This window comes from Salvia splendens, chromosome 17 (genome assembly GCF_004379255.2).
Source record: "Salvia splendens isolate huo1 chromosome 17, SspV2, whole genome shotgun sequence".
NCBI classification, from domain to species: Eukaryota; Viridiplantae; Streptophyta; class Magnoliopsida; order Lamiales; family Lamiaceae; genus Salvia; species Salvia splendens.
In genome coordinates this window covers 8,121,036-8,135,293 of record NC_056048.1, presented here as the reverse complement: position 1 = coordinate 8,135,293, position 14,258 = coordinate 8,121,036, and the positions used below count along the sequence as shown (strand labels likewise).

The window sequence follows — 14,258 nt, the reverse complement described above, 5'->3', positions numbered from 1 at the left end:
TTTCAAATAGTAATTAAATTAAGCACTTTTACACACTATTTACTCATTGGACACACACTAACATAATACACGCATACACACATAGTGCCCACACTCACGCAATACACACACAACATACTGCATTCACAAAAACACACACAAAAAACCACCGTCCTACATTGTACACACACATACACAACACACACTAAATATGCACACACCCTTCATACACAAAAACACACACAAATTGCAAAATTAGTATCTTACCTTGTACACACACTGAATATGCATACACAATAACACAATGCACATGCAACACAACTCATCTCACATTATTTATAATTTTTCTACTCTCCCTATTCTCCATATTTTTTATTTTGATTTTTCTCATTTCTCTCTCATAATTTGTTCTATACATCCATTTTTATTTGGATTTATTTTCTATTTATTATTAATATATTAACAAAATTAGTTTTATCTTACAAAATTTTATATACCTTGTTATATATAGATAATCATATAATGCGAGATTATATTCATTATAGTGTTAATCAAAATTTAATATTTTAATGTTTAGATTTAATATATTGGATACAAGATAAGAATTTTTTAAATAAAAATATCTTAAATTATTATGAAATTTATCTATTTTTGGCTATTTTCATTTTTTATAAGGACAACAAAATGAAAAATACATGTAAAATTAGTGAAAAACAATACAATATATTGAATCTATATATTTATCAGTAATTGTTTTGACCTTGTCTCCAATATATTAATTCTATATTCCAAAATATTGCTAATATTTTTAATTAAAATAAAAAATTATTGTAGATGTATAACAATAATACTCCTTATAAGATCACCTTATACTATTATCTATATATAACAATGTACATAAAATTTTATGAAATAAGTACTACTATCCTTTTTTTTGGTAATAAGTACTACTATCCTTTTTTTATATTAATGAAATAAAATGATGAGTGAAAAATGAGAAAATTAAATTTAAAAATGAAGAAAAGAAAGAAGAAAGAGGAATCAAAGATAATGTCAGATGATAGTGTTATTGAACATTATTTTCTTAAGTTATAAATTGTAGAGCAGTAAAGTTATGTGGATAATTTGTAATCATAACAAGAATTTAATCAATAATTAATATGGCCCACAAGGAATGAATGATACGAACATAAATGCAATCATGAAGGAATGATATAAATGGTGACTGTATTTCAATTTCAATTCCAATTTCATTTTCATTTTCGAAACACAGAGAGAGAGAGAGAGATTGAATGGCAGCAGCATTTCCCGGCTAAATAAGGGTATTCCATTACTTACCGCCCATCCATTACTCTCTCAATAAGCCTAGATCTCGATCCCCAATTTTCTCTCTTCTTTCCCCTTACAATGCATACATTTCCCCAATTTCTAATGCTTTTGATTTGATTTTTTCTGCCGCTTCCAAGTTTTTCAATTCTGCTCGTCTCAATACTGATTTAGGTGTATTTGATAATTGCCAACTGTTGATCCGATCAGATCTTCACCGGAAGATCTGAATACAGGGAGAGAGGGGGCGTTTCTCCGTTTCCTGGAAGAAGAATGAGCGCGTCTAGATTCATAAAATGCGTCACGGTCGGCGACGGCGCCGTCGGGAAGACATGTCTATTGATTTCCTACACCAGCAACACCTTCCCCACTGTCAGCCTTCTCTACATTTTTCTGGATTTGTTTATCGTCTTCAATAATGCGTGCATTGGAAGCTGGAATTGATTGATGCATTTCAATTCTTTTTTGACGTTTGTTTCGGGTTTAATGCGTATTCGAACAAAAAAGATGGTTTGACTTAACTTTCTTCATGATCATGGACCTAAATTACTGTGTGATTGGTTGGATGATCGCGGAAAGATTAAATGAATGAAAAGAAATATTCTTATATAGATTCTTTTCCCTTTTTCTTGTCCCCAGTTATGTGTATTTTAGCTATGGATTCAGGTTTTATTTATCTTAGTGGCTTTCCTTTCTATGTGCATGAGAGTCTGGAGGGTGAGAAAAACAATGAGCATGTCCAATTTGAATGGTTTATTGAAGATTTGTCACTTTTGTTTTGCTGAGGATGATATAACTGGACTATATATGATTGGGTAGAAATTTTAGTTTCACTCTTTTTGTTTTTCATTTCCATAAATCTGGTTTGATATGGATAGTCCATAGTGCTTAGAATTCAGTCCTTATTGGTAGATGATTTTCATCTCGGCAAGAAACTGTTGACCACAGCACTAGAATTGGGATGGACCCTGTAACATGTACTGAATATCCCGTTTGTCATGTATTATGTGGCACGCTCTGATAGTCCCTGAGCATGATGTTATGCTATTCTCAGGTGGACGTTGAAATAGTATTCCTAATGTTTTCAACTTATAACACTTTTTTATAAATTTATAATGCAGGATTATGTACCTACTGTATTTGATAATTTCAGTGCAAATGTTGTCGTTAATGGTGCTACCGTCAACCTAGGCCTATGGGATACTGCTGGTAAATACTAGATATCCTTCATTGACACATCTACATATAACATTGCAAGCATATGTGCTAGCAATAGCATTATTATTTATATGTGTAATATATGTTCAATCTTTGACATACATTTTACTTTATGGAACAGGACAGGAGGACTACAATAGATTAAGACCATTGAGTTATCGTGGAGCTGATGTTTTCATTTTGGCATTTTCTCTTATAAGCAAGGCAAGCTATGAAAATGTTTCCAAGAAGGCAAGGATTTGGCTGCTCTTATTAACTTTTATCTAGCTCTGATTACTTTCCTTTATTCTAATTTCCCCAGCAAGATTGTCTGTTGTCTTCTAAATTTTTTTGTTTTCATTTGTTTTCCAGTGGATTCCTGAATTGAAGCATTACGCTCCTGGTGTCCCTATCATTCTTGTTGGCACAAAACTAGGTAAGGTTTCTGATTAATCTTTATAATGCACACGCCCTGTTATAACAGTGTCAAAAAATAGTATGGAGTTAGATAGATGAAGGATATAGAATCCCAGATGCCATTAGTTCTAAAGCTCCCTGCTGCCACAGCTTGATACATATTAATATCTTTCCCTTTTGCTTTGCTCTTTACATTTTATGGTTAGGGTTCCTTCAAGCACTCTTCAGATTGAAGATTTACTTGGTGTTGGTAATCGTTACGAAGTTGTTTACCATCATTTCAGTTCTCGGTTACTTGTTTGTAACCATATGACTTTTTAGCTTTGTTTTTATGTCTATCTATGTAAATATTACATCATCCCTCACCTTGATATGGCTAAGCTTAGCTGCTTCCTGGTTTAGACTTTTTTGTTTTAAAATTAAATCTTACTTCTACTATTTGATGTTTCTCTCCCCTCGTGCATGCTACTCTTATTAGAAACAGTTTGATAACATTGAGGGGAAACTCTATCTAGTTTTCATTCGTGTTGTCATCATCTGCTTCTCTTATTCTGGGTACAGATCTTGGTCCTTAAATTATTTCTTCTCTGATCCTGCCTATATATACAATGTTTCTGTCATTAAGTTGGATAGTCAAGGACAATGACCTCGAAGGAATTTCTTCTGGTAATTGGTGTATATCCGTTATTAAGATTGCCACTTAACATCCAGATACATGTACAAAGACTTGAATCTTGTAAATATACTGTATAAACAATGTTTCTGATCTTTGGATTATTGACATCGATTCAGATCTTCGAGATGACCAGCAGTTCTTTGTTGACCATCCAGGTTCTGTACCAATCACTGAAGCACAGGTGAAATTTATGCACATTTCTTTTCCTGAATTATGTGGGGCAATGCTTTGTGAATTTTACTCCGATTCCTGTACATAATCTCACCTCTTAAACTTCCAGGGGGAGGAGCTGAGGAAGTTGATTGAGTCTCCTTCTTACGTTGAATGCAGTTCAAAGACCCAACAGGTCTTTATCGATTCAATCTCTCTGCATTGCTTACAAAATATGACTAAGCTGACATTCTTGATATGCTTCACGCAGAATGTCAAACAAGTTTTTGACGCTGCCATTAAAGTTGTACTCCAACCGCCAAAGGCAAAGAAGAAGAAGGGAAAGGCTCAAAAGGGTTGTGCTATATTGTGATCAGCATATTAGGTGTAATGATATGACCACCAATATAATATCTCTCTTTCACGCTCCTCCCTGCCACATCGTGCCATTTTCCGTTTTTTTTGCCACAGAAGAGAACTAGGAGTGCCCCTTCCATCAAAGCTCGCTTCCGTCAGTGGAAGTATAGGTGGATCAATTCTCTGCTTTGTGCTTTGATATCCAAAGTGTTACCTCAATACTTTTAGGCCCGCCCTCTTTTAATTCGTTCTTTTCTTTCATTCATTAATCAGACCAAGGTTTTGTGATGTTGGCTATTGTTAAGGGTTCTTACATGACATTCTGTCGTCTTCGACTTGATTTATATTTTTATATATATACATATATAGAAACACACGTTTATACAAATTCCTTTTGTCAACTCATTTGATGCAATTGTGTAACATGCTCACCACTAAAAGTGGTGGAGCTCATCTACTTGGGTATATTTTTATTAATGGATCATGTTTTTTTTTCTTAAATTGTTGGCTTAGTTATCACGCTTAGTACTTACTATTTGTGCACCATTGTCTGTTTCTTTACAGATAGGGAATAAAGTTTTTCAACTTCAAAAGCCAAAAGATTAGATTCCTTTCTAGAATGCGTATTGGCCAGTTTCTATATTTGATTATACTTTTTGAGAGAAATGGAGAATCCACCGTTGAACTTGGCAATATTCTAGGCATGTTTCATTTTCATTCTGCTTTTATTGCAAGGTTCTATGAACTATAGGATAATAGGATTGCAAGAAAAGGGCAGCTAAGAAATAAACTAAAAATAATAATATAGGAATAAATTCCTCATAATTAAGTAATGAAATTGCCCCCCTCCACCCACCAGCTGTTGGAGATATACTTGAAAATAAAGTCCATCCATTTGAATGGGATGGGATCTGTGGTGTTGGAAAGCAATGAGAATTGGGGGATTTTGATGGTCCCTCTATTAAAAACAAAAGGAACTAATTATGAAAAGGTGAATGGAATTTCTACCATAGACCATACTCTCTTCTCCTCTATATAATCACATTTTTTACACTAGTTGGAGTATTCCATTGTATGTATAACTGAGAAAACTAGTTCTTCAAAGACCTTCCTCGCATCGAATGGCATCCCGAAGAATTCTCAAGGAGCTTAGAGAGTTGCAGAGAGACCCTCCAACTTCATGTAGTGCAGGTAGAAACATCAAGAGAAATGATCAAATAATTTTTGTTGAAATAGAGTTGAGTTTGATTTTGATGATGTGGAAATAGGTCCTGTGGCTCAAGACATGTTTCATTGGCAAGCAACAATAATAGGACCAAATGAAAGCCCCTATGCTGGTGGTGTTTTCCAAGTTACCATCCATTTCCCACCTGATTATCCTTTCAAGCCTCCCAAGGTACATCCTTTTCTGTTTAAGTTACTTTAAATTTCAATTTAATTTAGGTTGAGAATGATACAGGTAGCATTCAGGACAAAAGTATTTCATCCAAACATAAACAACAATGGGAATATATGTTTAGACATCCTGAAAGATCAGTGGAGTCCAGCTCTCACCATTTCTAAGGTATTTTAGTACTACTACTACTTGCTAGTATTGTTAATTGTTTGTTTGACATGAACATGAGTTGGTGCACTGTGATGTGTGTAGGTGCTGCTTTCAATATGTTCGTTGCTAACAGATCCGAATCCAGATGACCCTCTTGTTCCGGAGATCGCCCATATGTATAAAACCGATACTTCCAAATACGACTCCATGGCTCGTTCTTGGACCCAAAAATACGCCATGTGCTGACCAACGAACGTATATATAATTATATATATAGCTATAACTACAAGCAAGTTTATAATAAGAGCAAACAACCACTTTGTTGTGCATTTTTTTAATGAGATATGATTGTTCCATCTTTTTTATGCCAATTGTATTACTGTCTACTCAATTGTATCCTCTCTTTTCGAGGACACGAGCATTTCTACTCTTCATTCAGCTATAATCTGTTTCCTCTCTATACAATATGCAAAAAATGTTATTCAAGACTTTTCAGTTAAGAGTTAAATAGGAGCACTTCATTTCAATTGAAAATGGAAATTCTAATTTATTTTCAAAATTTTCGAAACCTCTCTTCTATTGCTTAATGGAAAATCTGATGTTCAAAAGAGTACACATTGCCAAAAAAAAAAAGAAGCATAAATCAATAAAATACAACTTGTCTAAACAGCACGTAAAATAGGGGATGTGAAAATTACAGAGGAATTAAGTACCACTCTCATTAAACCAATTTTCAACAACAGACATAACACCTCAAACGCCGTAGCCAGCTAGTCAGCATTGAATCAAGAATTTACTATACTTATCAACACTTTCTATAGCACTGTTCAGGAGACGTTAAAATTGGAGTCGGTCAACAAAAAAACAAAGGTCACGCTTTCTCCTCGCCTCAAAACCAGAACGGACCAGCAACATTCTCTCCGGTTGGCTCGAGTAAAACCTGGTGCTGAAGATTCGACGTGAAAACTAATCTGTAATGAGCATGTATTTATCCCCCACAGCGCCACCTTTGTCCTTCTGGAACTGTATATACCGTAATGTACTTGCAAGGAAGGCGTCTGCGGCTGGATCTGATGGTGAAGCATCACCTTGCATCTCGTTTCTGATCAATTTAATTAGGTCCTGAATTGATTCAACAGTAATCTGCGAGACCCCTTTCTCGTAAAAGTAGAGATACCTATATTAACATAAACAGCAAATGAATATTCTCAGAAACATAATGAGAAAATAGTGTGAATGGTAGTGATCATCACTTGTTTAGTATCTCTATAAATAGCAAAGCTGATCCGCTGCTGCCTCTAGTTGCGTTTGCCATTTGTTGAACAGCATTTGCGATTCTTAGTGCGCGCTTCAGGCAAAGCAAGACCCTAAAGAGAAACATTTAAATTCAATGGTTGTATTTTTTTCCAAATGGATCTATCACAACTTGCTAAAAAAGTAGTAATACCTTTCTTCATCTCTGATACTATCATGGTCATCGAGCCAGAACAGGTGTGAGCAAGCATAAACAGCTCTACACTGGTCGGGTTTCTTTAACAGCTTTGCAGAATACTAAGGATTATTAAAGATGAAAAGTCAGGTTCATTCTTAGAGTACAGCTAGAAAGATCTGCTATATAGGATTAAATAGAACAACTCTATAGTCTATACTGTGCTATCCCGTGGTTATTAGGGATAAACATAGTATTGCTATAATATAAGGCTTACAATAATTTACCCCTGTGGCCTTGTGTGTCAATGCATCTCTATTTTCAACACCAAAGACATGCATCCTTTGGAGTGTCCCAATTATCAAGTGTATCGAAGTCACCTGAGTTTTTGAATCCTAGGGAAACAAAGTCAGGCAAAAGTGAAGAGTATAAATATCAAGGCAGGCAAACAGAATTATTGCTATTAGTCAAAAGAATGTGACGTTCGGAAGGTTACCGTAATTTCTTCTTCATACAATATATAAGCTTGGGTAAAAAATTCATATGCAACAGGTTCGAGGTCACAGTCATTTGCAGCCTGATAATCCACAAATCAAAGACTACTTGTCAGACAAAATGCAACACTTCACCTAAGTTTTTCATTTCAGGTTTAAGAAGTACCTCAGCACATTGCAAATATAACCCCAGAGCCAGTTCAGGAACCGGAATACTTGTCAGGGCCTCAATTGTCTACAATAAAAAAAGTAATATCAAGGTAAACTATGACAATCTGCAGCTGGAAAATTAATGTTTAAAGCTCAAATTGAAAATCTCTACAATTCAAGTCAATCTGCGTCTGGAGGAAATACAATATCCAGATGCATTGACACCACAAAACAATGTGCGATTTTTTAAATTTCCTACAAGGTGAATGAAGCGCAAAATGTTTTCCCAAAGTAGAAATTGAATAAGCATGTTAAATGGCCAAGAGCAGCAAAAACCAACAAAGAATGTACAGAAAGTTGCAGGTTAAAATCATTAATACCTGTGTCACTAATTGAAAGATCTTTTTTGGTGTCGTAGATGCCTCATCACCAGAGACACTTTCTTCTTGTTTTTCCAGTCGACGTACCAGCTGCATAGAAGACAACCATCATCATATAGAGCAACCTAACACATGTAGAGGCAAAAAGGGGGAAATACCTTTAGAGAACTAAATATAAGTGGAGGAACAGTATAAGGAAGCCGCTTCCGCCCTCCAGTCAAAATGTGCTTCCTCACAGTTTCGATAACCTGGAATGGAAGAAAGAAATGATGGTCATTCAGCATAAGGCCAAATGAACCGTAATCTATAAATGTATAGGATATAAATATCATTTATTGATGACCTCATGCAACCATTGGAAATTATAAGTTTCAAATGATACTAATGAAGAGAGGAAATAGAAAGAAAAGGAGAGGAAGAAAGAGATGTGATAACTGTAGATGAGACTTCAGTTTCAAGTAAGAAGATCTTTCACAAATAGAGCCACAAACTGTGAAATAGATAATAACTTGTACTGCATCATTTTAGAATGAGATAAAATTGTATAATCATTGCCTGGCAGATGAGTAAAATCAGAAACAAAGCCAGCTAATGTTGCTGATGGAAAGGGAAAGCATCACTTAAATAGTAAAACTGTAGTGTCTTTGAACTTTATCAAGAATAAACATTGCAAATACCTTCAACATTTCTTCAGGATCATCACTGTGCAGTATTTGTATAAGACGGGCAACGGAATTCTGTTCCTCTATGAAGTCCGCATCAAGCTAAGAAAACAAGGAACGATAAACTATCAAGAACGAAAGCAAATTAACTGACTTAGAAGGAAAATAAAATATTTCAGGAAAAAAGAATTATCTGTTAGCTAAACCAAATGGTAGTATTAACATGATATATATCATCTCCAAACTACCTCATCATGAGTATCTCCATCAAGATCTCTGATAAGCCCCTTTATCAATTCAAATAGCGCATCCACCTATAAGAACGATAACTGTCGGTCAGAAAAGGACCAATCCTTCTATAATTGGAAGTAAATTTTTAAAACATACCTTCTCTGCAGTTGATATGCAAGTCTTGTTTTTCAAAATGTTTTGTACAATGACATTGGCCATCTCTTTATGTGTTCCATCATTTAAACACTCCATGATGCGGGGATAATTAGACAGGTTCAATGCAGTGTCTATATCCTTATATTTCTCAAGTGGAGCACTTAAAAGTGCAACAATCTGTTTTGTTGCTTTGCTATCATTAAGCTTTTCTCTTCCTGAAAGTTTCTTTACACATGCTCCCTGCAGGAAAACGCATGGTATCTGATTAGTAATATCGGCACAAGACATATTAAAACAAACAAAGGTACGTCAACCATCAGGCAAGTCAAAACTGAATCTACATAGACTAGTGCAGAAACAAAAAAGCCACACAATCTTTTACAGAGAGAATAATTGCAGCAGTTTCTTAGGTTCTGCACATATGAGTTATAGACTTATAGTGGATTTAAAAGGATCCTCATGACCAACTTTTTTCAGACTTCTTTACTCAACAGCTTTTGAACAAGAAGATTCTAGCTACTAGTTGGTAACAGTGATTTAACTTATTAACTTTTTTTTCTTGGACAAAAGAGGTACATCAAAAGTGGCTTTCTTTATACATTCTATCCAATAAACATAATGTAGGAGTTTACTCCCTCTCATGATAAATCCACTTAAGGCTCCTGCTAAAAAAACTGCAACTTATGTCAATGATACCCAAAACTGTTGATGCAAACAGAATATGACTATTCAAATATTGCCAAAATAATCATGCTAAAAAGGATTGGACAACTGATAATAAGGGATGATGCACCTAAACTAACCCTAGGAGATATCATTACCAGCTAAGAGAAACATACCAGAATCTGGTCAATATAATCAAGCCGATCAGGATGAACTTGTAGTGTAAATGTCAAAAGAGACGCATATAAAGTAACAACTCCAGCAATGGGCATATTTTCTTGTGCTTCTATCACCTGCATCCAGAGTAAACAGCTAACTGGCAGGGTAAAACTAAAAAAAAGATGGGGGAGGGGGGGTCTGGATATCAAGCTTGCATAAAGCAGAAGCCAAGTACAAACACACATTCAAGTAAAAGAAGAATATCTGGATGCTGGCTTCACAAGCATGGATATTTATATATAATCACATCCCAAAAGCCAAAGCAAGCCCGAGGAAACTTAGTAACAACATAATTGGCAAACCCTCGTGCTTACTACTTAGAAGTTAGCACCAAAATCAACTTCAATGTGATTGTTAATAAAACAAGAAGCATAGGTAATTAATAAATATAAGTTCCATAGAAGAATCTAACTATCAACTAATATATCAATAAGATGCATTGCAGATTCTAGTTATATTTTGTACTTGGACCTATTTCCATTTCTAATCATTCAGTTTGAAATTCAGTCACAATGCCAAGCAACATTTGAAGAATTATCATAGCCCAAATCATCATTATAAATTCTAAATATCTTTGACTCAGGTGGAAACTAAATAGATTTACCTTGCCAATGGAATTATTCAGTTTTGCGAAAGCTTCTACTTGAAAAAATTCAGGTAACACCTGTAGAATGGTAACTTAGAGGTGGAGCCACAATTTCTCATGCTAACTTTCATGAAATTCTCGATTACTTACTTCTGAACCAGAAGCAGCATAATTTGAGAGTCTTTCCATTAGTCGAGAAAGCACTGTTTCAACATCAACAGAAGACTGCAGTAGAACACCATGATTGTTAAAGAAGTTTTAAAAGGTAAAAAACAGTAAAGCACAATCGCTAGTCCAGGACTGCAGAACACCAGTGGATATGGAGAATGAACCTCCAACTTAGGTGTTGTGAGTCCATCATATCGAGCACGGAATCTACATACCTGAAGTTGAGGGCAGGCACTCAATAATGTTTCAAGTGTCTGCAAGTGATATTCATCTGGGAAGACTTGAATTATGCAATCCATCAAGTAATATTGGGCAAGTTCATCCTTGCAGTTGACAACCTGAAGCCCAATATGTGTAACATCAAAATATTAGCAGAAAAATTGTTATAAACAGTCTGGCGCAAGCAATACTTACTTGCTCCAACACTCTGGGAAGCACAGTTTCTTTGTACATTTCAAGATCAACACCCTCAATCTGGCTGAGGACATGAAGGTTCTTACCAACCTAACCAAAGTAAGTGAAGAAAACAAGAATTCAGTGACAGTCAACCATTAATACAGATAACTATTAATTATATGAAGATGTTTACCAGATCACGTAGCTCACCCCTTTCTTTACCCCTCTTATCCTTTTCCCTAGCAGGTCCCTACAAATAAGCGATGTGACAGGGAAAGCCAGAGATCACAATCAGATTAGCATAGGTCATTCTGAAATCAAGACAAACAACTGCCAATATTTTGAAAAACAAATCAGCTCTTGGAAAAGTTCTTTTTTTCTTTTTCTTTTGATTTGTAATAAGACGAGATCAGCTAATGAGAATAGCTTCTGATCTTACCTGGTGTTGCATTCTAACCCAAAGTTTGTTCATTTCTGTGAAGTTTTGGAGCACAAACTCAACGGCATCCATGACAGTATCAGCATCCCTATTAGAGAAAAGGAATGTTTAGCGGATGAAATCTTATTAGGAATGCTGGAGAATATGATCAAATCAATAATAGCACACACCAACAGTAGAAATCAGCTGAGGAATTAAAATAAAGAAATGAAGTACGAACATAAGTAATGAGATACTTAAAGAGAATATTTAGATTTATGTGGATGTAAAGTATTTTCAGAAACACATGGGTCAGTGTTATGAGAACTTTCTATCCTTACTTCTTATTAAAACATGTGCGTAAAACACATAGGCAGACAAGCCTCAATACAGTTCAATCCTACAATGAAGACTTAATCCCTAGGATCAAACAATTAAACCCTAAATTTCCAAAATAATACAGGACACTGAATATAAAATTTGACAGGCTCAGCTACTGGTTTCCTCACTCCTGCATATAATTAAATAATAATTGCAAATAAGCACAGAATGAACTTCATGCAATCATAATTTCTATGAAATCGATCTAAATTGACAGAAAAGCATATAATGACATTAATCCTTACCCCTCATATTCAGATCCAATGTCCGGCAACTTATCTCTACTGACTTGAGATAGGTAACTCCTTAGAAAAAGACCACGCAAAGGATGTTGGATCCCGCGACACATTTCTACCAGATCTTTGAGAACATCCTTTGCTGGAGCTTCTTTCGACTTTATGTATACAGAGCCAACAGTACAGAGCAGATATCTGAGAAAAGGAAGATGAAATTAATAAGAGTGGCCAACTCTATCATGCGCATGCACTACAGAAAAATCTTTGCATGACAAAGATTAACAACTTAAACCTTAACAAACTATGTTGCAGGGGGGCCATGGTTAGCATGTAACCTTTAGATCAAATTTTCAATATGGAACAATCATCAAGTTATTGGCATACATGAGAATTTTCCCAAAGGAAGCACATACAAAAAATTGAGAAGGAAAAGAATGCATATCTTTCATCAGACAGTCCTACAGAGTCTATTTTCATTCCTTCTGTCAGCATAGGGCTTCTAAGGTCCTATTCTGCAAGCAGTAATGCGGATCCAAATATGCAATTTAACATCCAAAATACATGACCAAGTTAACCCGGATTTCTTAATTTTTGCACATTAAATACACATATGAAAGGATAAATATATAAATGATCCCTTACAGTCTCGGCAAGATGTTTCCAGCATGCTGCACGAGTTCATAGAGCTCAACAATGGAGCAGCCGCGACTAGTCTCCTCCTTGAAGAAGATCTCCAATTTCCTTAATTCATCAAAAGCCCTCATATCTATGCAGCAAACACGTAAAAAAGAAAATATTTTCGAGGGAAATAAAAGTAACAAAATCAAATGCAACAGAAAACAGCCAAAATTTAGTTACACACAAAGTTCGTAATATTTGTGAGGGGAGAGCCTGGAAGTGCGGAGCTCCGAGAGCATCTGAGCGGAGTACTTGAGAGCATCCTTCAAATTGTTGGAATCCTAAAAATCGAAAAGCAACTGCAATTGAGAATCTAGGGTTTAACTGAATCGGGGGCAAATTAGATGAAAGATGCAAGTACGAGAGCGCGATGCATGTGGAAAGCATTTTGTTGCAGGCCGGCGATCCCAGCTGACAACCATTTTTCTTCGTCTTCTACAACTCCGTCACTGATCATCGTTCCTCTCCCTCTCACACACGCGCACACACACACTGTGACGGACAGATTACTTCAACAAACTATCAAACCCCACACCACACCCAGCTCATCAAAATAGAACTAAACTGAAATGGGAAATAATCAGAATAAGGATTTTTAAAATGATTTAAAACTAATAATTATAAATAAAATAAACAAACTAATGGTAGGATTATGATCAATTACAAATTAATTAGTAATTCTAAATTCAGACCAATTCTTAGCCATTAGATTAGAAGATCTGGTGGCTGAAATAATATCACGCATATTATATTTTAAATTTATACTCCATAATTAGTAAATAAACTTAAAGGATATTAAAGTTAATTTTATACTCCCTCCGTCTTAAAGAAGATAAACCTTCCTTGGGCGGCACAAAATTTTATGGAACTTTATCAAATTAAAGAAAATTTTAAAAGAATTCTAACGAGATCTCAATTGCATATGTTCTAATAATGTTCGGATGATGAAATTTAATAATTTTTTTTCAGTTTTCGCAACAAATGTATAAAAAAATTCAATATAATGCATGCAAAATATCAATAAAACATTGTTGATATTTTCATGTACTTGAGTTGAAATTCTCATGTCATTGTGTTGATATTTGTAATACATTATGTTAATATAAAAAAACTCATGAATATTATGCTATGATAACAGAATGACGATCTTACCCCTTCGTTGATATTTTGTCTACTATTTATTGAAATTCGTGAGGTTTAATCGCATCCACTCATCTCAAAATCTAAGGATATAGATTTAGTCTTAGTTTTGGATTATGAATTTATGATGATATAAGCAATATAAGATGACCCATTAATGGTAATACTAATTATATGGATAAAATAAACACTTCAGAATAGTTTGGTAGAGTAGATTACTCAT

The 14,258-nt window shown here is 34.9% G+C and overlaps 3 protein-coding genes across 6 annotated transcripts; 2 read left to right on the top strand and 1 right to left on the bottom strand.

The window, feature by feature from the left end:
* Positions 1 to 1,216: 1,216 nt before the first annotated feature.
* LOC121773961 (rac-like GTP-binding protein RHO1) lies at positions 1,217 to 4,503 on the top strand. 2 transcript variants are annotated; one of them, XM_042170873.1, is made up of 8 exons: positions 1,217 to 1,301; positions 1,516 to 1,677; positions 2,427 to 2,514; positions 2,645 to 2,754; positions 2,875 to 2,938; positions 3,712 to 3,776; positions 3,876 to 3,941; positions 4,017 to 4,503. In XM_042170873.1, the coding sequence occupies exons 2-8, from the start codon at positions 1,579 to 1,581 to the stop codon at positions 4,116 to 4,118; spliced, it is 594 nt and encodes a 197-aa protein (XP_042026807.1). In that variant the 5' UTR covers positions 1,217 to 1,301; positions 1,516 to 1,578; the 3' UTR covers positions 4,119 to 4,503. The 2 variants fall into 2 exon arrangements, with proteins under 2 accessions (XP_042026807.1, XP_042026808.1); XM_042170874.1 differs by having other exon boundaries at positions 1,224 to 1,301; positions 1,480 to 1,677.
* A 570-nt stretch (positions 4,504 to 5,073) lies between these two features.
* On the top strand, positions 5,074 to 6,086 carry LOC121773962 (ubiquitin-conjugating enzyme E2 10-like). The gene is made up of 4 exons (XM_042170875.1): positions 5,074 to 5,293; positions 5,371 to 5,498; positions 5,562 to 5,666; positions 5,751 to 6,086. Exons 1-4 carry the CDS (start codon positions 5,224 to 5,226, stop codon positions 5,892 to 5,894), a joined length of 447 nt encoding a protein of 148 aa, XP_042026809.1. The 5' UTR covers positions 5,074 to 5,223; the 3' UTR covers positions 5,895 to 6,086.
* Positions 6,087 to 6,295: 209 nt separating this feature from the next.
* Positions 6,296 to 13,454, bottom strand: LOC121773957 (vacuolar protein sorting-associated protein 35A-like). Of its 3 annotated transcripts, none has more exons than XM_042170869.1 (22): positions 13,257 to 13,453; positions 13,080 to 13,176; positions 12,860 to 12,983; positions 12,227 to 12,412; positions 11,622 to 11,712; positions 11,376 to 11,432; positions 11,201 to 11,290; positions 11,002 to 11,124; positions 10,769 to 10,843; positions 10,637 to 10,696; positions 9,990 to 10,106; positions 9,151 to 9,390; positions 9,012 to 9,077; positions 8,779 to 8,865; positions 8,260 to 8,349; positions 8,102 to 8,191; positions 7,738 to 7,806; positions 7,574 to 7,654; positions 7,365 to 7,472; positions 7,096 to 7,199; positions 6,902 to 7,015; positions 6,296 to 6,825 (listed from the first exon to the last, which is right to left on the bottom strand). In XM_042170869.1, the coding sequence occupies exons 1-22, from the start codon at positions 13,350 to 13,352 to the stop codon at positions 6,615 to 6,617; spliced, it is 2,376 nt and encodes a 791-aa protein (XP_042026803.1). In that variant the 5' UTR covers positions 13,353 to 13,453; the 3' UTR covers positions 6,296 to 6,614. The 3 variants fall into 3 exon arrangements, 2 of the variants coding, with proteins under 2 accessions (XP_042026803.1, XP_042026804.1); XM_042170870.1 differs by having other exon boundaries at positions 11,622 to 11,709; positions 13,257 to 13,452; XR_006044888.1 differs by lacking the exon at positions 6,296 to 6,825 and having other exon boundaries at positions 7,355 to 7,472; positions 13,257 to 13,454.
* Between the last annotated feature and the right edge of the window lie 804 nt (positions 13,455 to 14,258).

Coding starts and splice junctions, on each gene's coding strand:
- LOC121773961 (XM_042170873.1), top strand. CDS start 1,579: ATGAGCGCGTCTAGATTCATAAAATGCGTCACGGTCGGCGACGGCGCC. Junction 2,515..2,644: donor AGGCCTATGGGATACTGCTG/GTAAATACTAGA, acceptor TTTATGGAACAG/GACAGGAGGACTACAATAGA. Junction 2,755..2,874: donor ATGAAAATGTTTCCAAGAAG/GCAAGGATTTGG, acceptor TTTGTTTTCCAG/TGGATTCCTGAATTGAAGCA.
- LOC121773962 (XM_042170875.1), top strand. CDS start 5,224: ATGGCATCCCGAAGAATTCTCAAGGAGCTTAGAGAGTTGCAGAGAGAC. Junction 5,499..5,561: donor ATCCTTTCAAGCCTCCCAAG/GTACATCCTTTT, acceptor AGAATGATACAG/GTAGCATTCAGGACAAAAGT. Junction 5,667..5,750: donor CAGCTCTCACCATTTCTAAG/GTATTTTAGTAC, acceptor TGATGTGTGTAG/GTGCTGCTTTCAATATGTTC.
- LOC121773957 (XM_042170869.1), bottom strand. CDS start 13,352: ATGATCAGTGACGGAGTTGTAGAAGACGAAGAAAAATGGTTGTCAGCT. Junction 9,391..9,989: donor ATTATATTGACCAGATTCTG/GTATGTTTCTCT, acceptor GTTTTCCTGCAG/GGAGCATGTGTAAAGAAACT. Junction 8,192..8,259: donor TTATATTTAGTTCTCTAAAG/GTATTTCCCCCT, acceptor TCTTCTATGCAG/CTGGTACGTCGACTGGAAAA.